The 10,000-nt window shown below is 47.7% G+C and overlaps 2 protein-coding genes across 4 annotated transcripts in view; both read left to right on the forward strand.

The window, feature by feature from the left end:
- The window catches only part of arpc1a (actin related protein 2/3 complex, subunit 1A), a 6,818-nt gene extending 3,829 nt beyond the window's left edge, over window positions 1-2,989 (forward strand). For both annotated transcript variants that reach the window (XM_083693704.1, XM_083693705.1), the window contains exons 9-10: window positions 1,959-2,049; window positions 2,393-2,989. In XM_083693704.1, coding sequence (XP_083549830.1) covers window positions 1,959-2,049; window positions 2,393-2,431 — 130 coding nt within the window. In that variant the 3' untranslated portion in view covers window positions 2,432-2,989. The remainder of the gene's footprint in view (window positions 1-1,958; window positions 2,050-2,392) is intronic.
- Window positions 2,990-4,064: 1,075 nt separating this feature from the next.
- Window positions 4,065-9,330, forward strand: arpc1b (actin related protein 2/3 complex, subunit 1B). Of its 2 annotated transcripts, none has more exons than XM_083693701.1 (10): window positions 4,065-4,219; window positions 5,120-5,207; window positions 6,002-6,106; window positions 6,285-6,507; window positions 6,711-6,818; window positions 7,316-7,558; window positions 7,658-7,733; window positions 7,873-8,072; window positions 8,237-8,327; window positions 8,517-9,330. In XM_083693701.1, the coding sequence occupies exons 2-10, from the start codon at window positions 5,144-5,146 to the stop codon at window positions 8,553-8,555; spliced, it is 1,149 nt and encodes a 382-aa protein (XP_083549827.1). In that variant the 5' UTR covers window positions 4,065-4,219; window positions 5,120-5,143; the 3' UTR covers window positions 8,556-9,330. The 2 variants fall into 2 exon arrangements, with proteins under 2 accessions (XP_083549827.1, XP_083549828.1); XM_083693702.1 differs by having other exon boundaries at window positions 4,078-4,100.
- The last annotated feature ends 670 nt before the right edge of the window (window positions 9,331-10,000 follow it).

Here is a 10,000-nt window from a genome sequence, read left to right on the forward strand (position 1 = left end):
CATCACGTAAGACACACACACACACACACACACACACACACCAGAACAGCATCACGTAAGACACACACACACACACACACACACACACACACCAGAACAGCATCACGTAAGACACACACACACACACACACACACCAGAACAGCATCACGTAAGACACACACACACACACACACACACATACACACCAGAATAGCATCATGTAAGACACACATACACCAGAATAGCGTCACGTAAGACACACACACACACACACACCAGAACAGCATCACGTAAGACACGCACACACACACACACCAGAACAGCATCACGTAAGACACACACACACACACACACACACACACACCAGAACAGCATCACGTAAGACACACACACACACACACACACACACACCAGAATAGCATCACGTAAGACACACACACACAAACACACCAGAACAGCATCACGAAGACACACACACACATACACACACACCAGAATAGCATCACGTAAGACACACACACACACCAGAACAGCATCACGTAAGACACACATACACCAGAACAGCATCACGTAAGACACACAAACACACACACCAGAATTGCATCACGTAAGACACACACAAACACACTCACACACACCAGAACAGCATCACGTAAGACACACATACACCAGAACAGCATCACGTAAGACACACACACACACACACACCAGAACAGCATCACGTAAGACACACACACACACACACCAGAACAGCATCACGTAAGAGACACACACACACACACCAGAATTGCGTCACGTAAGACACACACACATACACACACACCAGAATAGGATCATGTAAGACATGCGCACACACACACACACCAGAATAGCCTCACGTAAGACACACACACACCAGAACAGCATCACGTAAGACACACACACATACACACACACCAGAATAGGATCATGTAAGACACACACACACACACCAGAATAGCATCATGTAAGACACACACACAAACACACACACACCAGAAAAGCATCATGTAAGACACAGACACACCAGAATTGCATCACGTAAGACACACACACACACACACACACACCAGAACAGCATCACGTAAGACACATACACACACACCAGAATAGGATAATGTAAGACACACACACACACACACACACACACCAGAACAGCATCACGTAAGACACACACACATACACACACACCAGAATAGGATCATGTAAGACACACAGACACACACACCAGAATAGCATCATGTAAGACACACACACACACACACCAGAACAGCATCATGTAAGACACACACACACCAGAATAGCATCATGTATGACATACACACACACACACAAACACACACACACCAGAACAGCATCACGTAAGACACACATACACCAGAACAGCATCACGTAAGACACATACACACACACCAGTATAGGATCATGTAAGACACACACACACACACACACACACACACACACACACACCAGAACAGCATCACGTAAGACACACACACACACACACACACCAGAATAGGATCATGTAAGACACACACACACACCCAAACACACACACACCAGAACAGCATCATGTAAGACACACACACACCAGAATAGCATCATGTATGACACGCACGCACACACACACACACACACCAGAACAGCATCACATAAGACACATACACACACACACCAGAACAGCATCATGTAAGACACATACACACACCAGAACAGCATCATGTAAGACACATACACACACCAGAACAGCATCACCTTAGACACACATACACCAGAACAGCATCACCGAAGACACACACACACACACCAGAACAGCATCACCGAAGACACACACGCACATACACACACCAGAACAGTCTCACGCAAGACACAGATTTTTGCCACACACACACACACAGACAGATCATCATCATGAACATCACACACACCTAACCTCCCCTGTATTGTTGTGTGTCCACAGCCAAGTGTCTATATATGAAGGAGACAAGAAAGACTGTCGCAAGTTCTGCACCACCGGTATAGATGGAGCCATGACCATCTGGGACTTTAAGGTATAACACCCCTTCCACCAGTTTTTTTTTAAATACTCTTCTGTTTCTTTTGTTCTGCTCTCCCCACTTTATGTTCCCCATCATGTCCTTGGAGACCATGGCGTCACTGAACTTGAATTCAGTGATGTAACACAGTCTTGTAAAGGCGTTTTTTCACTGGTCTATACAGAAGTGGTACATTACCATAATGTTGCTGAGGGGAAACTGTTACAGCACAGTAACGGATAGTTTTCCCAAAATCCGAGTCATATGTAACTGGTTTATCCAGAGGGCTAAATTGGCGTATTGTCTGTATTTGGGAATGGAGTCTTACCTTGAGTCTTTTTTGGTTTTGCCTCCTCAGAGTCTAGAGGCTTCCATCCAGGGCCTGCGCATCATGTGAAGGGACGACCGCTGCTGCCGCCTCCCCTCCCCCCTCCCCACGCCCAGCCTCCCCCTCTCCGCCTCAACCACCCACCCACCCACCCTCTTCCCTCCGATGCGGCCAGTAACACGCGTTGCAGTCTGACCACGCTTAAGAGTGTCCACTAAAGCACTGACCTGATGTGACACACACACACACACACACACACACAGTTTACACACCACACACACACACACACACCCACCCACACCCACACCTTCTCTGAGCTGACATCATGTGTGACATCACTGTTAATTGTTTCTGTTTGTTTTAAAATGAAGGATAAGAGGTCAAAGGTTAAGGGTCCTCTGAAGTAACGTCGGTCCGTGACCAGGACACGCGTGTACGTGTGTGTTTTTATGTTCTCTAACCGCCTGTGGTGTGTGTGTCTCTCTCCTCTGTACCAAAGCTGGCCGCTAACCCAGCAAGGCGCTATGGTTGGCCAACGGAAGGCAACAGTACAACACTAAATAAAGATGGAGGATTTTTATGTAAATGATCAGCTAGAGATGAAAATAAATAAATGCATTTACACTACACTGTTGACTGAGTTGTCATCTCTCTCTCTCTCTCTCTCTCTCTCTCTCTCTCGTAGTGTAGATCAAGTGACTTTGATAACCACCAGTTTGATTGTTCAAGAATATAGAAAGGTGAGAGAAGAGTAGAGAAAACACTGATCGCTTGGTGTCTTGATTCCCGAGGGCCATTTCCTCTCCTAACATCCCTAAGCGCCGTTCACACGATACGCTCAAGAACAGCATTGCACCGGGCGAGCCGTTGTTTTCCAACGGAAGACGGGGATGCGTTTCCTAACGAGCTGTTCCCTAAGGGGCGTGATGGGCTAGGGAGATTTGAGGGAATGTTAGATACGCCCAGAGTTGGCGTACCTTCAGTTGAGCCCAGTGCATGTCATCGTGGGTAGGTCCCGTTAGTCATCTTTTATCTGAAACTGGATTGCTCGAACGTTTGAAGTTGTAGATGTGGGTGGGGGAGGGGACTGAGATCTTGTGAGGTGTGTGTGCGTGTGCGTGTGTGTGCATGTCTGTCCAGAAGGGCCTGGAAGAGTCTGGAATCCATCCACATCAGGAAATGATTACATGCCTTTGGCAGAAAAGATGAAAGAGAGGGCTGGAAAGAAGGAGATTCCCTGTTCTTTCTCTCCTCTCCTTCCCCTCTTCGATGTCTGTACTCTCCTTCCCCATCTTCTGTCTTCATCTCCAGTCTCGCCCATCCTTTCTCAGTCTTTTTGGACTATTTTTCTCTCCCCTCCCTCTCTTCATAGACTTTCATCTGTCTACCTCACCCTCCCTCCCCCCCCTTTTTTAATAAGTTTTAGCTTATCCCTCCCCTTTTCCACTCACTAACTCATTTTGCGGAAAGTCTTTAAAAGTACCTCCCCCTCTCTACCCCTCCCTCCTCCCCCTCTTTATTTTTTGCAGAAGTAAGTATTTTTCCCTCCCCCTATCCCCTCCCTCTCTTCCTCATTTTGCGGAAGCAAGTTTTTTCTGCCTCCCTCTGCTCCCCTCCCTCCTTCTCTCCTCCCCCTTTTTTCGGCAGAAGTGAGTGTTCTCTCTCTCTCTCTCTCTCTCTCTGAGCTCACTCTGTTGTTCGCGTACGCGTTGACTGGCCAGAGTCCGCGGGCAGTACGGTGTGTTTTCTGTTTGATCTGCTACCTGATCCCTCTCTCTCTCTCTCTCTCTCTCTACCTCCAACCGTTCCCTCCATCTCTCTCTCTCTCCGTCCACCTCTTCTCCTCCAGCCCTCAGGGTAAGTAGAGAAACTTTATCAGCTGACTGGACATGTGCAGACATGTCTGTTTGCAACTACAAAACACAGTAACACTTAAAAAAAAAAAGAAGAAAGAAAAAGGCTGTTCCAGATCCACTTTACAACAGACACAAACACACACACACACACACCAAAGATAAGACGGTTTAGAAGTTTTCAAAAAAGGAAACAGGTCTGCAACAGGCTCTTCCACCCACACACACACACACACACACACACTGTAGACAGTGTAGGTCATTCTGCATAGCTCAAGAACTAGTCTGTGTCCTGAACACAAGTGTAATGTGTAGAACAGATGTGAAACATTGAGGTTATCCTTCAACAGTAACTGGTGGTAGGTGTGTTGTGCTTCCTGGGTGTGTACTTCCCTGCAAGGATGTTTGTGTGTTGAGGTTGTATTGTTTATCTTGTGTCTCTCTGTGTGTGTGTGTGTGTGTGTGTGTGTGTGTGTGTGTGTATGTGTGTATGTTCCTCCTGACCTGCATCATTCCTTTCATGCCAAAAGAGCATTCCACACTGGTCTGGCTTTTATTAACATGACCAAAGTTCAGAGAGCCCCGTTTGTCTGTCTGTTTTTCTGTTTGTCTGTCCGTCTGTCTGTCTCTGTTTGTCTTTCTATCCATCTGTCTGTCTCTCTCCCTCTTTCTATCCCATGGTGTTTCTCTAAGCAACAGAGACATTTGTGTTCTACTGTAAAGATGCTGGTACAATCGTCTTGTTCCTCTGCTACCCCGTTCTTCCGGGTTCTGCATGTCTCTCGCTCAACTTCTGCGTTCTCACTTTGAGGATGTAGAAGTAACTGTCTCCACCCTGTCTGTAGCCTCAGCCACAGTTCCAAAGAGGCTCAACCCATTTGCCTTGTCTCATCTCACTTCCTAGTTGTCTACCAAGTCCTGATTGGCCATGACTTACCACAGCTTTCTGCTCGAGCCAATCAGCTGCCACTCCTGGAACAAGGACCGAAGCCGTGAGTGTGACTCTTACCTCTGATTGGTCAATGGAGTCATGTCCTTATATGAATGTACTTCGGAGCCTGTAACATCATTCAGTGGAAACTTACAGTCATGCACTATTGCCTAAAAATGGGCTAAATTTAGCTAATAGACAGATATGGCTACCAGGCTAGGAAATGACTGAAGATGAGTGAGTTAAAGCTAAAGGCTTTACACTGTTTGTAGTGAGACAGACATCAGTCAGTGATTGGCTGCCAGGTGGCTGGAGGTATTTCCTGTTTCCTGTTGTGGTGAGGGGCGGAGCTCTGGGCTTCTCTAAGAAGCCTTTGTGTTTCACCAACCTCAGGAAATGAACACCGTATTTGGGTGTTTCGACCTGAGTCGCCTTAGTTTCTGCTCAAAGCGGATGCAAGGGCTGCAGCGCACACACACACACACACACTCTGACTCATGTGCTGACAGGGGGATTCAAGGTTGCAGAACTGACAAAATCTTTGTATGGACATGGAACATAGGACCTCTCATCCAGAAGAGAGGACCCCATGTCTGCCTGTAGGCCTAACACACCACATTCTCTCTCTCCCTCCCTCTACCCTCTATCTCACACACACACACACACACATAGTATCTGAAAATAGATTATGTCAAAGGAATGCGTCCTTGCTTCTCACGCTACAGTAGCAAACAGTTCCTCATACACACACACACACACACACACACACACACACACACACACACACACACACCCACCCTCTGTAGAGTCAACAGAAGTGATGTACTAGCCTGTGTGTGTGTGTCCCTCTCCTAGAGATCGCTCTGTGTCCCAACAACCATGACGTCCACATCTATAAGATGGATGGAGCCAAGTGGACCAAAATCCACGAGCTGAAGGAACACAATGGACAGGTGACAGGTGAGAGCACACACACACACACACACACACACACACACACACACACACAGTCTTTACCTATCGGCCACACATACCGGTTAGTATCTCACAATGTCTACAGCTGCCTGACTCTCCCAACTTTCTCTCTCTCACCCCCCCCCCCCCCCCTTCCCCCCCTCCCCCCACCTCCACCCCCCAGGCATTGACTGGGCCCAAGACAGTAACCGCATCGTGACCTGTGGCACTGACCGTAACGCCTACGTGTGGTCCCTGAAGGGCGACACCTGGAAGCCCACCTTGGTCATCCTCAGGATCAACCGCGCGGCGCGCTGCGTCAAGTGGTCGCCCAAGGAGAACAAGTTTGCGGTCGGCAGCGGCTCCCGCCTCATCTCCATCTGCTACTTTGAGCAGGAGAACGACTGGTGAGTACGACCGTGACCTGACCGTAACCTGACCGTGACCTCAACCATGACCTCAACCGTGACCTCAACCGTGACCTCAACCGTGTTTTAAACATATATGTAGCCGTATTTGATAACATTAAAGTCACATCTGAACCTCAGGTGTTGTTTCAACCCTATCTCAACCGTATATTGACCGCATCTCGACCGTGTTTTTTTTCCAGGTGGGTGTGTAAACACATCAAGAAGCCGATCCGCTCCACCATCCTCAGTCTGGACTGGCACCCCAACAACGTGCTGCTGGCGGCTGGATCATGTGACTTCAAATGCAGGTAGTGTGTGTGTGTGTGTGCGTGTGTGTGTGTGTGTGTGTGTGAGAAAGTGGGAAGTTGCTTCAGCATGTGTGTAGAATGTCAACACAGTTGAATTGTGGAACAATAACGTTGTACGTTCAGAAGTCAAGGCAGACCTCAAAGTATCTGTCTATTTTCAGAACGAGCTCACTGACAGCAATCTCTCCCCCATCCCTCTCTCTCTTCCCTATCCCTCTATTTCTCCCCATCTCTCTTTTTCTCCCACATCTCTCTCTCTCTCTTCCGTATCCCTCTATTTCTCCCCATCTCTCTTTTTCTCCCACATCTCTCTCTCTCTCTTCCGTATCCCTCTAATTCTCCCCATCTCTCTTTTTCTCCCACATCTCTCTCCCTCTCTTCCGTATCCCTCTAATTCTCCCCATCTCTCTTTTTCTCCCCCATCTCTTTTTCTGCCACATCTCTCTCTCTCTCTCACTCTCTCTCTCTCTCTCTCTCCCTCCCCCTCCTCCCCTCAGGGTGTTCTCGGCCTACATCAAGGAGGTGGAGGAGAAGCCTGGGCCCACGGTGTGGGGCAGCAAGATGCCGTTCGGGGAGGTGATGTTTGAGTCGGGGACCTCTGCGGGGGCCGGGGACGGGGCTGGAGCTGGGGCAGGAGGGGGCTGGGTCCACAGTGTCTGCTTCTCTCACAGCGGCAACAGACTGGCCTGGACCTCTCACGACTCCACTGTGGCTATCGCCGAGGGCGGCAAGACCAGCACGTAAGAGAGAGAGAGAGAGTGTGTGTGTGTGTGTGTGTGTGTGTGTCGTGTGTGTGTGTGTGTTCTGACCCCCCCAGTCTCTCTCTCTATCTTTTCTAGGATCAGCAGTCTGTGCTCAGAGACCCTCCCTCTGCTGTGTCTCACCTTTATCACTGAGAACAGCCTGGTGGCCGCTGTGAGTACACACACACACACACACACACACACACTCACTCTCTCTCTCTCTCTCTCTCACATTCCTGTGTCCTCATCACTGACAGTATTGTGTGTTTGTGTGTTTGTGTGTTTGTGTGTGTGTGTGTGTGTGTGTGTAGGGTCATGACTGCTACCCTGTGCTATTTGTGTACGATGCCGGGAAGAGTTCGGTGACGTTCGGTGGGAAGCTGGACGTTCCCAAGCAGGCGGTCCAGAAAGGGGTCAGTGCCCGGGAACGCTTCCAGAACTTGGACCGCCGAGCTTCTGCCACGAAGAGCACTGAACAGGTCCTGGAGACGCTGCACAAGAACAGCATCAGGTAGAGAGGGAGGTGTGTGTGTGTGTGTGTGTGTGTGTGAGTGTGTGCGTGAGTGCGAGTGTGTGTGTGTGAGTGTGAGTTTCTGTGTGTGTGTGTGTGAGTGAAAAAGAGGTGTGAGTGTGTGGCGACCCATTACCCTGGTTAACTGTCTGTCTTTGTTTCAGCCAAATCTCTCTGCTGGAGGGGGGGCGCAGCAAGTGTGCCAAATTCTGTACCACAGGGATGGACGGAGGAATGGCCATCTGGGACGTGAAGGTGTGAACACACACACACACACACACACACACACACACACACACACAGGGTTACGCACTACACAACAATATCCTCATAATGGGACTAGCTACTATGTAGTGAGACGTGAAAAGAACCAAGATGTTTGATGTCAGATAGGGGATCTTGAGGTTTTTTTTAAAATAAATAATAATAATTCCTTGGTTTCAGAGTCTGGAGTCTGCCATGAAGGATCTAAAGATAGTGTGACCCAGATGTCCAAACCAGCCCAGCCAGCCGGGATTTGAAGCCATTTCTGCTCTTTGACGCTTTTCTCTCTCTCTCTCTCTCTCTCTCTCTCTCTCTCTGCTTAGACTGTCTTTACTTGATGAAATCTATACTCTGGGACCAAAGACACTGGCTGTGTCTCAATAGTGTTAAGGTGCCTCCTTTCCTCATGTCCTACCCTCAGGTCCTTTCCTTGCCGCCTTTCCTTCACAGTCTTGCAGGACATGGCAGATGGAAGTCCTGAAGGAAAGGAGACAAAGGAAAGGAAGCAATTTTAGAGTGTCGAGGCACACATATAGACTGTCACTGTCTGTGGCTTCCTCAGAAGGATCTAGAATGAGATGAGGTAGGATTAGACAGGCAGTGATGATGTCACAAATCTCTATATTAACACTGAAGTGCCAAACCTGCATTGTACTGGGAGTCATTCCGAACTCCTGTTAATAAATGGAACAGAACAATCCTTCTTCGTCCTATCTTAGATAATGATGAGTCATTCAAATTAAAAGTGTATGTATTCTCTTTGTTGTATAATGAAAGACAGCTTTTGAGCGATATTTTTGAGCAGGTATTTTATACTGATAATACGGTACTTCAATTTGAGTTATTATAATCAAAGAAAGCTTTTGAGCTGAACGCTGAACGCTGAACGCTTAAGCAGGTATTTTATGTTAATCATGAAGAAAGCTGCAGTACCTGTTAAATGCTTATGCTGGTCATAAAGTGCATTTAATAAATGATTACTGTTGTAACAGTACTCAACACTGTCTCAGTTTGTTCCTTATGTGGTTTCCATTACATTGCTTTCACCTGTCAAGTAAGAATGAAGGGTGCATTTTCAAAGTGAATGTATGAATGAATGAATGAATGAATGAATGAATGAATGAATGAATGAATGAATGAATGAATGAATGAATGTCTCCGGCCTACAAAGGGTCGCTTCATTTTAGCCAGAGGCAGTGAACAAGGTTCCACTCCCTCAAATGTATGACTCTGACCCCCTCTAGCGGGAGGATTTAGAATAACACAAGGCACCATAAACTCATAAGTATGTTGTTATGGAAGGATTAAGCTTTTCTGCTGATGTTGAAGCATTTAACGTTCAAAGTTTAAGTACAGTTTAAAACTAATATCGCAACTATGCGGTCAGCACGCAGACTTTTTTTTACTTTCGTTTTCCTCGGGCAGGGGTAGTCATAACCAGAGCGGACGGCCGTGGACAGATGTTATGTCTTTTTTTTTGGAGGGGGGGGGGGCTCAGTGTCTTGCCTTTGTTAAAAAAAAACAAATAACGGCAAATAACAACAAAAAGCCAAATCCCCGCTATCAAGTCGTTATAGACCGTCGCGTCCACCGAAAGCCCCGGTAGGCTGGAAAAAGGACGCGCAGCCTCGCTCCATTCCCCACGATTCCGTGATCGAACATTA

The sequence above is a fragment of the Argentina silus genome (genome assembly GCF_951799395.1).
Source record: "Argentina silus genome assembly, chromosome: 22".
Taxonomy (NCBI): Eukaryota; Metazoa; Chordata; class Actinopteri; order Argentiniformes; family Argentinidae; genus Argentina; species Argentina silus.

Excerpts from the sequence above, each read along its gene's own strand:
- arpc1b (XM_083693701.1), top strand. The coding sequence starts at position 5,144 with ATGACTTACCACAGCTTTCTGCTCGAGCCAATCAGCTGCCACTCCTGG. Across the intron at positions 7,559-7,657 it reads GAGGGCGGCAAGACCAGCAC|GATCAGCAGTCTGTGCTCAG; the intron begins GTAAGAGAGAGA and ends TATCTTTTCTAG. Across the intron at positions 8,328-8,516 it reads TGGCCATCTGGGACGTGAAG|AGTCTGGAGTCTGCCATGAA; the intron begins GTGTGAACACAC and ends CCTTGGTTTCAG.